General features: G+C 38.6%; 1 protein-coding gene across 1 annotated transcript in view; it reads right to left on the bottom strand.

Annotated features, from left to right (window-relative positions):
- Positions 1–16,105, bottom strand: part of CSGALNACT2 (chondroitin sulfate N-acetylgalactosaminyltransferase 2) — a 34,354-nt gene that overhangs the window by 9,726 nt on the left and 8,523 nt on the right. Inside the window, exon 2 of the mRNA XM_074874506.1 lies at positions 6,001–7,246. Within this exon, the coding sequence (XP_074730607.1) occupies positions 6,001–6,664 (664 nt within the window). The 5' untranslated portion in view covers positions 6,665–7,246. The remainder of the gene's footprint in view (positions 1–6,000; positions 7,247–16,105) is intronic.

The following is a 16,105-nucleotide window of genomic DNA, read 5'->3' on the forward strand; positions in this document are numbered from 1 at the left end:
CATTCAATACAAGAAGCAAAGGAATGCATACATCACCTTGCCTCAACTTCTTCCCTCTATATTGCAGGCTTCCTTGGCAAAGAGTCCTTCCTTTCCCTAAACCTACCTAATTCCCTCCCCAAACCAAATCTGGTTTCATTCATTGATGTTCCTTCTGCTCCTGTCCTATATCTGCCCAAAACCTCTCTTTTACAGCAAGCTCCCTATTCCCCTCCAATATTCAGCTCTATAGTGCACTCTTTCTTGCAGGCGAGGGTGCACTGGCAGACCCAATAGAAAATGTGGGTGACGACCACAGAGTCTGTGGGAGATAGGGTGTACCAGAAAAAGCTGGTGCCATCACACTGAAAGTTAATGATGACTGAATCTAACCTTTCAACTTAAATACTTTTTACCCTTTGAACAAAAAGTTTTGCAATGCACTCATTTAAGAGATAGAAATCCACATTTATTCCTTTGTGAACACAGAGCTGTGTAAAATATGCACCACATTTTAATGCTCAGGAAAAGCATGACAGTTTCAAATCAGTATTAATTACAAGTACTGAAAAGTGCATTGCAAACAATAAAAGTTCAGTGTTGACTGTCAGAAGCAGAAAAAGATCTTAAATCCTTCTCAATCCTTTTCCACTCTAACCCTTTGTAGCGCTGTAGCTTGTAAATAGCTTCTTGGTTGTTGGAGCAGCTGATGCACCACCATGTTTGCACACCATGCTCTCATGCAGTGTACAGCAAATACTTTGCACCGGTACTCCTGCATAAATTAATTCAGTATTGTATATTATAGTCCTTTCTCTACTAATAGCTGTTTACAGATGAAAATACCGTTTACAATGTAAATGAAGTTTCTAAAAAGCATGTCACAGTTGCCAATAGATGTTGACCTACAACAGAAGGCTGTAGTGCAGAATAAAAATTTCTAGATGCAACTAACTTTAAAAAAAATAAACATGCTGCTGTAACTTCATGAAGACCTTAACATTCAAATCTGAATTTGAGTAGTGCCTTGCCAATGATCAATTGCTGGAATGTAAGGTTCCAGACTGAATATAAGGTTCCAGACTTTTGAATCTCAACATCCTACCAGTGCCACGCTTTTAAATAGTATGTGTGTGCTCATCAAGTTATTCTCCTTGCTATGAGCTAACCTCCATAGGTAATCTGCTAATTTGAATACTTTTATGGTATTAAAGATTCTATATACAGAAGCCAGAATTGAGAACAGTTAGAAAAAGAACCCACATCTGTTTTACTTCTTAGTGTGTTCAGGTTTTTAACACTTGGGACTGACTCATGTAATAAAACCCGCTATCTCACCTTCCAACTAGCATACACTGGCTGCCATCCAAAGTAGAGTTCTATAAGCAAAGTGGTAAAAAGCAGCAGAAATAATTTAACAGCTGTTATTCCTGGTCCTTGAAGCTTACTCCCTTTGCAGAAGTTCTGTTTCTTACCAAACAAATTAAATCTAGAAATACTGGGGATCAATTACTAACAAAGCCAAAAAGCTGCTCATCTATTGCCTTGAATACTATTTCTTGTTTTACAATTACCAAGAAAGCTACCAAGGAAGTGTTTGGTCTATGGAATTCAACACATATGTGCTTTTTTTTGTGTGCATTAAAATTCTCCTTTGAAGTTCCCAGGACACTGGCCAGTTTCTGGTCTTATGCAGGACATACTAAGGGGAGTATCTGCATGACACAATCTACACTGATGGCAAGGACTCTGGAAGAGTTTTGACTTTGAGCTTGCAGCATTGGGATAAACAGTTTTTTCACGCCAAGGATGGGTGGGGAGTCTTCCCTTGAGATTCAGACCTAAAGATAGTTTCTGGCCTTTGCCCAGTTCCAACTGGAAACACAGAAGAGAAACGGACCCAAACAGCAGCACTCAAATTCTGGTAGACATTCAGTAACAAGACCTTTATTAGAGATTAGCTAATTCATAATTAACTTCTGAAAATATGCTAATGCTTCTATTTTCCAAAGGTTAATTTTAAATGTCTATCCAATGGAAAAGCTTTTAATCTCTTGATAAAATAAACCCATTACACTGATAAATGCAACCCATATAAACTGGTTATGTTGATAGTAAAGTATAGATGTCCTTGAAGGCTCCTCAGTGAGTTTTAATTCATTATTCAAGACTTAATGTCACAGGCTTCTGAAGAAAGGGGATGGACAGAGGTAATACTATTGTGCTCTTCCCATCTTACTTATCCTCTGTTTCTCAATATTATCAAACACTGATCTCAAAGTAATCTATTTTTAATCCAGGACTATCTTAGAATGCCCAATTCAGCAATTAGGTTCATTGTTTGTGAAAATATCTAATATTGCAACTTTTACCCTCTCTAGGGATACTCTTCATCCAAGGGGAATAGCATAGTCCTGTTTCTCATATGCTTAGATCTAATGGAAATATTATGGAAAAAAACTTCAAAGTGTTTTTCAAACAGCAACTGCAGAACAAGACTTTAAGGTCAGATTTTTGTTCTGTTAAAATTAGAATTCTGGAAGTTTCCTTCTGGGTTGCAGCAAAGCAGAAATGGTAACAATGCGGCAAACCAAGTCCTACAGAGCTGAGAAACTTGCTGGTTTTCTCTTCATCAGCAGAGCAAGTCAGTTGAGCCTTGTAAAAAGGAATTTGAAGCTTTCAGACAGTATCTTTGTAGTTGTAATGCACACTTGCAAATCTTGTGTTTTTACTTGGTGTTACTGCTCAAAGCCTGCCAATAGTCATGATGTGGCTGTGGCCGCTCTGCTCAATCACAATGCCAAAACAGATTTGGATTATTACTTTGTCTTGCAACAATAAAAAAATTACATCAGTCTGAGTGACACTTGAACAGGTTGCTCCCTACTGTGGATACAACTTCCTTGCATCACTGGTAGAAGTCAGAATATCTTCATGTAGAGACTGCAGTGGCTGAGCATGAACAGTTAAATTTAGGGCACAGAGCAAAAAAACAGAGCAGCAACAAGAAAGTTTGCATTCATCAGCATGTATTTTGAAGTTTTTTGGCCTATCCGGTGCTAGAGTAGTAAGAATCAGTAGATTCAGACTACTATGTATTATTGAGTAATTAAGCGTACTTTTCCAGAAAAGTTTATTTCTGAAATTACTATTTACAAAATAAACGAATTTAAATAGGCAGATTAAAATTCCTGTCATTAGTCTATGTTGTCACAAGTTACTTCAATATAGGTAAAGCCTAAAATACATTAAAAAAAATTCTTGATATTTTTACAAATCAAAACAGTAATATTTCACTGACTGGGCATCAGAGGCAATGTAAATGCTGGGAAAGAACTTCAGACATATTCAGCGGAGATGAAGAGATGCCATGAGGTAAAACTGTCTATAAGAAAAGAGATTCTAAACTTGGTTAAACAGCCACCAAATTCTCTAGAGATTTACTAATACACCTGAAATTACATACCACAAAAGATTACATAGCTCAAGGTTTAGTCTGGTACTTTGCAAGTCTAAGAAAAAAAAGCTGAAATAATTCCCAGAACCAAACATATACCCACATGAAAATTTAGCCCGTTAAGGTAGGAAGCTAGAACACTTCTGGAATAAAAATGCTTGTTTCTAGTTTAGCTTGTGTTTGTGGCACAGTTTTGTGGATACGTTTTTGTAGATAGATATGCATTAGTTTTGAGAAAAAATTCTTGCAAGTCGGAACAAAAGCAAAATCTGTATTAAACATAAAACATGATGGTTATGTAGTAACTAACGCAGTATCATGTTTTCTCTCTACCAAAAAAAATCCACACATCAAATTTCTCAGCTTCCTGTTTCAAATTGCATAAGACTCTAGTCTTAGTCCTAAATCACTTATTACAAAATAATCTATTAGCAATTGAAGAGGATACAGAATCTAAACTATTTGTTTTAACTCAAGCTGACTTTAAAAAACTGTTCCTCTAAATGAGCAAAGCCAATCCAGGACCAACTTAAGTTGTGCTCTTAGGACAGTTACAGGAACTGTTGTTACTTCAGCAGACACACCAAATCCACTATGAAACTTGAATCCATCAGTTTATGATAGCTTAAGGGAACAGTATTTTCTAATCAGAAAGGCATCAGCTTTCCAACTGGACTTCCATCAAACAAGGATGCACAAACTGACAACAGAGGTAGCACGCTAGAGCCCAGTCACAGGGTTGCAGGGCAAGGCACCTGCAGGTACCACTACTGGCTGGTTCCATTTCTCACCTCTAAATTTTGGAACAATAGGAAAAAAAAAGGTGCTAATATTCAGAAACAGCCTTTTTTTTTTGCTGGCCCAGTGTCTAATATTTGCACATACAAAACCACAGAACACCCACACAACCCACAACTTCTGTCTGAAAAGACAGAGATACATATCACTACGGCTAGTTGCTAACACATTCACAAGAGCTACAGCATAAAAATACTTTTCTTTTTCTATAGTTCCTGTAACCCTATGCTTGAAGAGACTGCCTTTACAGGAAAAAGAAATTAATTTGATTTCCAAAGCCAATTATCAATATACTGGTGTGACCACAGGCAGAAGTATGAAGTACAGTTCTAAGGTCCTAAATCTTCTTGCTTTCCTGGAGGTCTACAGTCATTAAAGGCAGTACACTAAGAAAAATAAACAGCTATTTCAGTAATGTTAAAAAAACCCCATCTACCAGAGTATAAGAACTATCTAAAACAGCAAAGGAAAAGCAGCTGCACACTTAATATAAAAAGAAAACAATTAAAAGACTGCAAGAATGACTACCTCCAGACAAAATAACATGGTTTTAAGTGAAAACTATACAAAGAACCTAACACTGTGTTGGCTGTGTTACACCAACACAGTTGAGTGGATTCTACGCCCTGCCCCACCTTCTGGAACCAAGAGTACTCGCATTAAACTTTAAACACAGTAGCTGTTAAAAGCAGAGACTTTTTGCGCTACAGACCAATTACATCATCTTAGACTGAAAGAACTGATTATTTCAAGGCCAACAGTACCTTTCTCCAGCATGTTTGCTTAATAGTGCAGACATCAGTACTGCAGAGATCCAGAATCCCTTTTACAGTAATGCTCTTATAACATGGTCCAACTTCTGGGGTTTTTTGGGGGTTTTTTTGTGGTTTTTTGTGGTTTTTTTTTTTTTTTTTTTTTTTTTTTTATGGCAGCATGAACTGTATTTAATACTGTAAATACAAAAAAGAAGTATTCTCAAAAACTGCCCTAGTACCTATCTCCATCAGCATTACACTGTACCTTGAAAGCCAACTTCTATAGGAATTATCACTAACACATCTTTTAAAGGGTCACTAAGTGTCGAAAGCATAACTGCTATATTTGTTTTTATAATAATAGGTGTTCTGCAATTAAACTTAAAAGCACTGAGAGAGAACTGAAGAGGGAACAAGAGAACAGTTCAAGGTTGCACAGCTTAGTGGACCCCATAACTATTCAGGACACCAAGTTCTTTAGCTGACATGACCAGAACATGTTAGTCTAGCAAAGCTCTCCCTCTGATATGAGTATGCCACCTCTAAGAGAGTCAAAAGCCTGAATATTAACTAAAGGCGGCATAGAGATGAATGCAGAAAAACCCTGTAGCTTCATATTGAATTGCTTAACTATGCTGGAACAAGAGAGATGAATCAATTTCTTGCTTCCACCTCCACCAGTTTCACTGGAAGTCTTTCAGTTAGTATCATAAGCACTTGTGTTACACTGACTTCAGCTACAATCAATTTTGAATTGTCTCAGTATTTTAAGTGGATACAGCTTCCCCCATACACTTCTTGTGGTAAGCCCTTCTGAAATGGATTTCTTGCTCCCTACTCAAAACAAGATAATGAAGCAGTAATATTCTCATCATTACAAATAAAGGTTCTTACTGTGTAATTACTGTTCAAGACTATATTCAAGTAGGTAAAACCCCCCAAAATACAAACACCATTAAATGCCTGTTGTGACATTCTGTTAATGGGCTGGAAAGCATGTAATAAACATACCTTCTATGAAATCATTTTCACTATACAGCTGCCTCTCTCCTACTCCATCATCTTCATCTTGTCCATCTTCTTCATCTGGATTATTGATAACCTCTAGGCCAGCCTCAATAACTTCCACCAATTCATCTCGTTTATCCTTTCTAACAGGTTTCTCTTCTGGATGCCGAGTGAGCCCCATCTCCAACTGGAACACTTTCATGGATGTAAAGCTTTCAAAAGGAATGACGCCATATTCACTAGGCAGTTTAGCCCCCACGCTCACCTCAGCTTTGTCAATCTGGGAATGAAGAAACTCTAGGAGATCATTGGATGCTTGTTCTTTGGTGCCCTGGTAGTTCATACCATTGACCTTGGGGCTCTTTTTTTCCTGCAGGGATTTCAATTTATCACTCATTTCCTGAAGCTCTTGCTTTAACTGGGCAATCTGACGTTTCAGACTGGTAGCTCGGTTTTGATAATGCTCTTCTTGTTCCTGCAAGAGAGCTTGATAGTATTCTTTACCCATGTTTTCGCCTACAACACCAGGTAGAGATCCATTACCATCTGTTTGTGGAGCACACTCGAGCAAATACATGAGTAAGACTAAACTGAATAGTAAAGCAAGGCCCACTAATAGCCAACGAGTCCTGGCTTGAATTACTAAGCCTCTTCTGGGCATTCTCATATTATTTCTGTTTCCAGTCCAAAAAGATGACTTATCTGCTTGTGCCTTCCAGGGAACATCACCCCAGAGTTCAAATCTTAGAAAGAGAGAGAAAGCATGACCGTAATAGTTACTACAAGTTTTGAGAAAGTAGCTGGTGAGCAGTTTTCAGCCTTTGTCTTAATCGGGTGTCATTGCAGAGACACAAATCTGAGGTTCCTGTATTATCCATAACCATCAACTGTAAGTTTGGTTGATGCCATACAATTTGTTCAGGATTTCCTACCCCAAACAAGAAGCCCTGCAGAGCGGGAGGAAGATGGAAGACACCAGAATGGAGTCATATTCCCATTTCCTAATTCAACTGTAGTTGAAGGGTTTTAGCCTATTTGAAGTTCAGTAAGGAAAGTCTCTAAAAGTAATTCTATAAGCTTTGAAGCAACACTAATTTCTTCTCCCACTATGTGTGAGAGCAGTCTACAGTTTAGTAACAGTCATTTTCATTGGCTAGTCTGGCTTCTCCTCTGGCACTTGAGTATTTTATTCCACTTCCCCTCCTTTCCTTGGAATCTGTGGTTTGAGTCAGCAAAATGAAGACAGAACCTAAAATTAAAGGAAAGGTGCATATTAGAACTACAAAGCAGCCAGTCATTTGAAAAACACATGAACAAAGCTGTAACGCATGGATGCAAAGGATTGCTGTGGGAAGGGGTGGGAAAAGGAGAAATAGAAAACATTATTTCCATTGCATTACCCATCAGTGATTCCCTTTGACACAGTGTCTGGAAAATAGCAATATGGGCAGTCTAATGAAATACATTTTTCACATAGCTGGCTAAAACAGTAAGGGTTCTTCTAGTCTCATCAAGTTTTATTGGTTTTAACTCCCCCATTCCTTCTTGTTTTTTTTGTTTTGTCTTCCTCTGTGGGAGGAAAAAACCACCAACAAAACCCATGCCCCTCCTATTCATCTAAAGTAAAAAAAATTCCAAGAACTATTCTGAAGCAGCAGCGGAAGCCTACATTTCCATTTGCTTTTACTTTAAGTAAATATATTTTAGGGAATAATTATTCACTCATGAATAAAGTATTGCAGATTTAAATATCAAAGTGCACAGAAACAGCGTTTCAGAATAGGTCAAATTCAACTGAAATTCAAATTCAAACTCAATCCCTGACTGATGAAAGGGAGCCTCAGACTATCCATTCACTAACATTTTCACCTCTTGATTTGGTTAGGCTAGCATGAAGAGGCATTGACCGTTTGCATGGGTCACCCTCTTACACCACTGACTAAACTGTCTTGGAGGAAAAGACCATGCAGAAAGACCACCGTTATGCAAGAAGGGGATACCAAAAATCCTACTCAGCAACAATAGTCAGCTAAACAGTTTATAGGCCTCTTCAATGACAGCATAAAGAGCTAAGTAGTAAGTTCAATGCATGTTAGTCTACTTTCTAACATCAATAAAATACTTTCACGTAAAACCTGGTTGTGTAAAATAAATGACGCTCATTAAGATTTATCCCAGAATCTATTAGCTCTACATCCATTTTGACTGTGTTGTACAATTATTGTTTGGGAGAAGTTCTGGGACTTGAGTAACTTCAGTTTAGTTTCAGTATGTTTATGAGCCTAGAAAAAAAATTTCCCACTCCAATACTCTTTATATATGGGTTGGACAGATTGTTATCTAACACTGCCAGCAGTCACAAACCCCATCCTCTTCTGTCCTTGCAAATAGGTCACAGTGCCACGATGCACTCCATGTGTTTACAACAAACACCTTGCAGTATTTCTCCCTTTCCATTCAGCTTCCAGCATCAGGATATTGCTTTAGTGAGAATCAGGTACCATGTATCAGTGGTACCATGGTACTCAGCATCCTCACTTGCAAGAAAGCTCCAATAACAAGGCCTGAAAGATTCAGTAATTTATTCATACCACCAACACCAATGCCTGCCAATAGCTGATCCAAAGTTTGCATGCATGTCTCACACACTAAGCTTTGCAAGAGCTGCACACCTTGGAATTGTTCAGCTGAAGCCTATAGGACTGCTTGAAGCAGTTATTAGTATTTCTAGTGCTGTTCATGAACAAATCAGAGCCATTATGTAGAAATTTTTAATACAGCAGCTTAAAGGCAATAGTTATCTGAAACTAAAGCTTTTTGAACTCACGTAAAGCTACTGGACACTCTGGCACAAACTAAGTAACAGTTTTATCAACTGAATTCTAGATTACATCCTTTTAAGATCCAAATAAGATAGAATTTAGTCACTGCTCACTGCACAAACACAACATTATATAAATGCAAGTTAAACATCTATAAAGAGTGATCAACACCAGCTGTATCCTCAGACTATTGACCAGGGTCCAGATGTGGTGAATCAAGGGAGACTGAAGAAAAAGCAGTCTACAGGATAAAACCAGTTCACAGAAATGATGTAATATCATCCCAAGTTTTCTTTAGTGCAAAGTTTCCTATATGATGTTTTTTCACATTTCATCCTGAATTCTTGTTCTGTTAGACAGCAAGAGGTAAAGTCATGACTAACAACAAAGAACCATATGTTTCTTTAAACCTAGATACATGCTAGACTGTACTAAAGCCACTCCATGCAGAAGCTGGCACATCTTAGATCAGTCAAGGCATACTGAAAAATGATCAAACTACCTGACTTGCATAAAGTATTGACAAATCCAGCCCCAACTATTTTTCACTGCACAGTGTGATTACTGTTGTCAAGAACAGCAGTGTTTTTGCATCACTGTATACACAAACACAGCTACTGTACCACTACAGAAATCAGCTTTTCAAGTTATGAAGAAATGCTTTTGGTACTGGTGACAGGGTAGGAAACAAGGCTGAGTCTTACAGCTCAGCAGGACATGAAGAATAGAGCTTTGTGTTTTTCCTTTATCTTTCTCCTCACTTTCACAGGACAATTAAAGAAAATGAAAGCATGTACTAGAAAGCAGGAGCTAATATTTCTAGTTAAGACTGTCTTAAGAGATTATTTGGGCTACTGTGGTACAGTCTGTCAATGGGCAGTGCAGGCAGCTGCAAACCATGGCCAGATTTGGTTCATCACTGAATCTCTAACTTAAAGCCACCTAAGCCACACAACCTTTTACCACCATGAGCTTTAAACAATCAGTAACTGTTGTTAAGCGATAAATAGACATCCCTGAAGCTGGGACATTAGCCTAGTAGGCCTTTATTCAATTCTTGATTTACCAATAAATTGCCCTGTGTTCAACTTCGATGAGTCACTAAGTTTCTTTAGGTCTCATTCATGTCTTAGAAGCAAGTGACAACAGATTTCCTGATGTGGTGTCAAGACGACACAATGTACTGGGAGATTAAGATTCCCCCAGACAACAGCAGGGAGCAGTGAAAGAACAAGTCTGTTCTTAACTTTCTTAACTGTGGCCAAATGTACATCATTATGGTAAACACGGATTAAGAAAGTCAGCATGCCTCCACAGGGACTCGGCGCTTGCATTGCATCACCAACGCAAGAGCAAAAGATTATGAATAACTGTAGATTTTTGAGTGTTCCTACTGGCACTTCACCTATTTACGCTAGAGGGCTGTTTTGTGGAGCACTGCCTTAAGGGGTGCTTAGAGAAGGGAAACAATAAGCCACTTCTGTAGCAATAGAAACTACACGTGGTGGGCTGCAGAGAGCCCCCTGGTTCTTTTCCTTCTAGGCTCTAATTATTCCCTCATTAGTTGAAACCTTTTTCTAGTGAGCTAGTGACAATCTTATTAACAAGACAGCCTTTCTGCACAGAGATAGGCCTTGCCTATTTATCTTCAATAGGTTTTATGTGACACCAGAAAGAACAGGCATTTTCCCCACTACAGCTTCCCTGTGGCCTTTAAAGGCAAGGAATGTTTGTGCAACCAGTTATGTTAAACATTAAAATTTTAAATTCCACATGGAGAGCTGAAGGGGTAAGTTAGTTTGCTAAAGCAGTGGGGACTGAGCCAATCTGAACATCTCCCTTTTTTCCCAGTATTACTTCTGCTGAGAAGAGTCATCAGGAAGGAGTCAGACACAGATTTCATCTTGCATCCTTCAAGGAGTGAGTGAAGCCAGTAAGAATCTTAATTCTCATCCCATCAGAAATGAAGGGTTTACAAGCCCTCTATTTCACTATGCTCTTTTCAGGAAAGCATTAGTTTTGCATATTTACAACCTAAATTTGATATGTATTAGGTCTGGCACAGCACTATTTTAGTAATTCCAGTAACCTCTCCCAGACTGTAGAAGATGACTACAAGAGAAAGCAGGCTGTGAAACCCCAGAATTAGCAAAAGCACACAGGATCCCAAGAATCACAATAGGAAAACTAATTCAGTGTCACATGATACATTCTGAAGTGTATGAAAAAAAGAACAATAAGATTACCTGGAAATAAGTAATCATGAAGAAGTCCCTGGGATCAGCATTTCAGTGTTGAAAGACTTAAGTTCCAAATCTTTACATTGCACATGCTGATATTTCACTTTATTTCAGTTCTTCGAAACAAGTCTATCTGCAATACTCCCTTTAAGCTCCAAAGAATGAGACATGTGAGGCTTATACAAAGCTTATGAAGATTTGCAAGTTTTCCAAAAGCAACTGGTTGTTATTCTTTCTGCATTTCCAGGGCCTTATGTATATTCAACTATGGAAATGTTTCTGTTCCTTACAAAAGAGCTCATTGATTCCCTAAGCACACGGGAATAGACCAGCATGCTAATTGAAAATGCATTTAAATTTGGTTTTATTATATTAGCATTCTGTTTTGGTTCCTTGTTGCAGAGGATGAGTATGTCTTTCTAAAGAGGGAAACATTCACACTTAAAGCAGTGACCTAATTCAGTATGCACTTGGCTTCATGCCAGACTGTATGGACATTCCTCATTTTAGCATGTTCTACTTCAGATACATCCTTTTCATTCAGCATGCCCTAGATGGTCATAGTTTAGCTGTTTATGACATTCCAGCTGATTTTCATAAGTTATTTTGTTGTTCATAATTTCACCCAGATGCCACAGATATGCAGTCTCAAACCCCCTCCACACACACATACTTCTCTCCTTGGCAGATTATACAATGAAAACATAAGGTCCAATATCATCCCCTGAATATTCCATCTTACTCTGAAGAGTGTCACTGAAAACAGAATTGCTTGTGAACGTTAGAGAAACATTGCACACACAGTTATTTTCTTGCTTGCTGAAACCAACACCAAAGCAAGTTGCTGCTGTGGACAATCTTTGCATAAACCCTAGAGTGAGAAACCTCAAACCATACCTTAGGTACACAGAAACACATCATCTCTGTTTAGCCAGTCTGCTGACATACAGCTTCAGAAAAGGCACAAAGAAATTTGTTCAGGGCTTTATTATACAGTTCTAGTCAAATGAGTACCAAAGTCAGATTCTTCTGCTGTTTGGAATGTTAATAGAGGGGGAAAAGCAAAGAAGAGAAAAAAATATCCAAGAGGAGAGTTCGGGGCCATAGTTCTCACTTTCCACAGAAAACAAATCTTTAGTCTAGTACCTCAGCCTCACTGGACTGACTGTAAATAACATGTTTTTATCACTATTTTACCATCTTATTTGCTTTCAGCTACAGTTCTGCCTCCTCAGCACACATGCACTGCTGGATGGGAGAGAAGTTGAAAGTCTATCAGTTTATGGAAAGAAGATCTACCTTCAAGAAAACCAGCAGGAAAGTGAAAATAATTGCAAAATATTTTAGACCATACTAGTTTAATAATAAACCCTAAAGAATTTGAAAGTTGTGCTTATGCACATCATAACCACTGTAATCAATCACATCAGGCACAAGCAGCAGCTTATTTTCAGCTTTTTGAAAGTTTAGAGCATAATACACTGTTCCAATTCATCATAACATGCAGTCTAGTTTGTAAGCACAGAACTGTAGCTTTGTTACTCACATTATCTGACACTAAAGTGAAATTTTCTTCCAGCTACCTTTTATGACTTTCATCAAAATTTCCTCATGTCCTCTTCTGTACCTTCCCAGCATTCCCCCTGCATGGCATGCTACCTTGGCATACTCACATGGATGAACCTGTATAGGACAAAACCTGTAAGAGCACACACCAGCACTCCTCAAACAGGACAGAGCAGTTTCTACAGAAAGTTGTTTTTCCAGACATTGCACATCTAAACCAGAAGTCCAAGAGTTAAAAAAAGAACCCACAACAAAACATCTGCCTTGAGAGACTAGGTGACAGAATCAGCTCTCCAACAGATCTAACTCAACCCCACAAAATCTGTGATCTTAATTCTTATAAACTTATCAGCTCAAACTGCTTGATAAATATGAGAAATGGTTGCATTCAGCTCCTGTCCATCAGTCACACAGGAGACTCCCAAGCAGTATGAGATATGCTGTCATCCAGTTACTGCAGCCAGCCTCACCTGGCTGCTCATCAACTAACAACCCATGGTAATGCTGAGCTATCAGTTTAGCACTGCTCCTACTCACTTACAGGTGGGGTTTTTTTGTCTCCCTCCACATTCTCTGTTATAAACTCCCACTGGTAAACACTGCCAAAACCAGAGTTCCATGGGGAGGGGCAGGGGGACAATGATGACTGCACACTGATCACTGAGCATCTTAGCTTGTTTTTAATTAAAGACAGAAAAAAATCCACCACACAGTCAACAAAAGAACTACTGCATACATTAGACACTCTCTACAACTACCTGAAAGGAGGTTGTAGCAAGGTGAGTGCTGGTCTCCTCTCCCAAGTAACAAGTGATAGGACAAGAAGAAACAGCCTCAAGTTGCACCAGGGGAGGTTTAGATTGGGTATTAGGAAAAATTTATTCACCAAAAGGGTTATGAAGCATTGGAACAGGCTTCCCAGGGAAGTGGTTGAGTCACCATCCCTGGAGGTATTTAAAAGACGTGTAGATGTGGAGCTTAGGGACATGGTTTAGTGGGACTTGGCAGTGTTAGGTTTATGGTTGGACTTGATCTTAAAGGTCTATTCCAACCTAAATGATTCTATGATTATGAACAGCCTGTGATGAACTATTAAGTGCTCAAGCATACCTGCAATAGGTAACTTCAGACATTTGTTTAGTTTCTGAACGGGAAGGAAAACAATTCATGACTTTGGCACAAGGATCATAGTAGTACTCTTAGTACACCAGGGACTAGTAGTTCAGGCATGGGAACCTGTAGGGAAAAGCTACTTCAGTGATGGGTGACAACAATCACAGGATTTATTACTCAAAAAATAACACTCCCTATGCAAATGGTTTATTTTACAAAGGTAACATCATCTTTTTGCCAGCAGAAATGCTTTGCTCCAAAATAAAATTAAGACTAACTCTCTACAAGTTTCCACTGTCACATTAGAGACTCCAGTACTCAGGGAGGATATACAGAGTTCCTTTATCCCTTGTTTCAATGCTAGAGAAACTTTATTGGTAAGAAATTCTGCCTTTTTCCAGGCTCTGATCCTGTTTACTAATTGCATCTCTTCAGGAGGTGCAATTGAAGCAGCACACTTTATACTAACCTTATTTAAGAAGAAAACATAGAAAAGGGTAGGGTTTCATTTTAATAGTGGAGTAAGATTGAGTCTACCTAGGGTTAGACTATGAAGGACAATCAAGCAGGTCTTGATCTTTACACCCTTCCCAAACCTCCCTTGAAATTTCTGCCTCAGTTTCAACAAGTTCACAACACAGACCATCAGGAGAGTGCAAAGGACCTGTCCTGCCCCTGCACCACATACCCTTTCCTCACCCTGCATACATGACCAAAAGATAAATCAGCATGCCAAGCCCACAGAATAGGAAATAATATGGGGTTTACTGTCTCCGTTCTCAATGCTACAGCTAATGTAGCAGAGAAAGCAAGCAGAAGGCGATATCCAACAACCTAGACATGGTGATGTTTTTACCACAGCAGTCCCTGGAAAAAGCAATCATGATGTCATCCTCAAATGAAGGAAATGTTAACTGTACTGAAATGGCTTAAATGCAGTTCTTACATAATCTACTGTGAAATGACAAGGGGAAAAATGGTCTTTTGCTGAAGTGGTTTTATCTCCCATAAGTTAGAGAAGCAAGCAAATTATCATCTGTTCTGGCACTTGTTCCTACATAAAACCAAATCCATTACATAGTTAAGTGGACAAATGAAAGAACAACATTATTCACATTATTTACTTCATACCTCATCCAAAGTAAGCAATGAGCTTATGAATAGGAGCCCTGCTTTGGCTTCAGTGAAGCCAGAGCAAGCTCATTTGTCTGGAAACTGCTGAACCGAAATTGGAACTTGAAACCCAACCAGCTACACTGTAACTATGCTGGTCAGTATTATCCTATTTCAGATAAGGCCAGGAAATAAAAGTCAACATGTAGTCACTTTAGTTTTATGAAGAGATATCTGCTTGGCAAGAAAGAAGCTAGGTAAAATGTCCTAGGTAAGACTAGCTGAAGGAGTTTTGTTTGTTTGCTTGTTTTTAAATTATTATTATTATTATTATTGAATAGCTATCCTGAAACACTCACTACCTTCAGGTTCCATAAGATAAATAACTTTTGTATTTACACACCTTTTCCTATAGTTTATACTCCTCAGCTGCTGTAGGCACTATTCCCCTTTTTAGATTTGGCAAAACATCCACAAGCTCCAAACTTAGAGAAGCAAGTCTTCTTCCCCTTATTTTGCCTACCCTATAGGTTGTTAAAGTTCAACCTAGAAATGGGAACAAAAGAACAAGCAGCTACCTTAGTACAGTTATCAGGGAAGCACTTTCTACTGGTATTGCTAACATCTCAAACAATGTAATATCTTATATTAGCATTAGGCAAGAATCTGACCTACTTTTATCACACGCTTTACAATAACCTTATTAACAACATACTGTCCATGAGGAACTGCATAAGTTATACGGGCAATCGTAACATGACAGTGAGGTGGGCTCCTGGTCCAGGCCACACCACCCAATTGATGGCAGTGCACTGGCTGACAGAACCTCGAAACAGTGCATATGACATTGCACACTCCATCAAGGGTAAAAGGAAAGCTGCATTACTGTGGTGCATAGCTTAAGCAAAACTAAATCACAGTTCTTATGGCAACTTTAGTTTATCTTCAAAGATGCATAGTAGTCTCTGTTAGAGTACATGGAGTGAAATCTTTATACTCCTTTCAATATGTTAGAGCAAGAGCTGCAGCAAGAAGCAGAAATAAAACTGATGCCCAGTAGTGTTCAAAAACGTAACACTGTAGGAGGGGTTTTAGGACAGGAAAACCAGTTACACTTAAAGGTGCATCACCTTACAGTGAATGAAGAAAGTTAAAATACTCTTTAGACACCCAAAGTTTCTAAACATCTTTAAAAGGCCCCAGCTAAATATTTAGCCCAGACATGATGAACACTCTCCAGCAAATGCAATAGAA

The sequence above is a fragment of the Strix uralensis genome, chromosome 7 (assembly GCF_047716275.1).
Source record: "Strix uralensis isolate ZFMK-TIS-50842 chromosome 7, bStrUra1, whole genome shotgun sequence".
NCBI lineage: Eukaryota > Metazoa > Chordata > Aves > Strigiformes > Strigidae > Strix > Strix uralensis.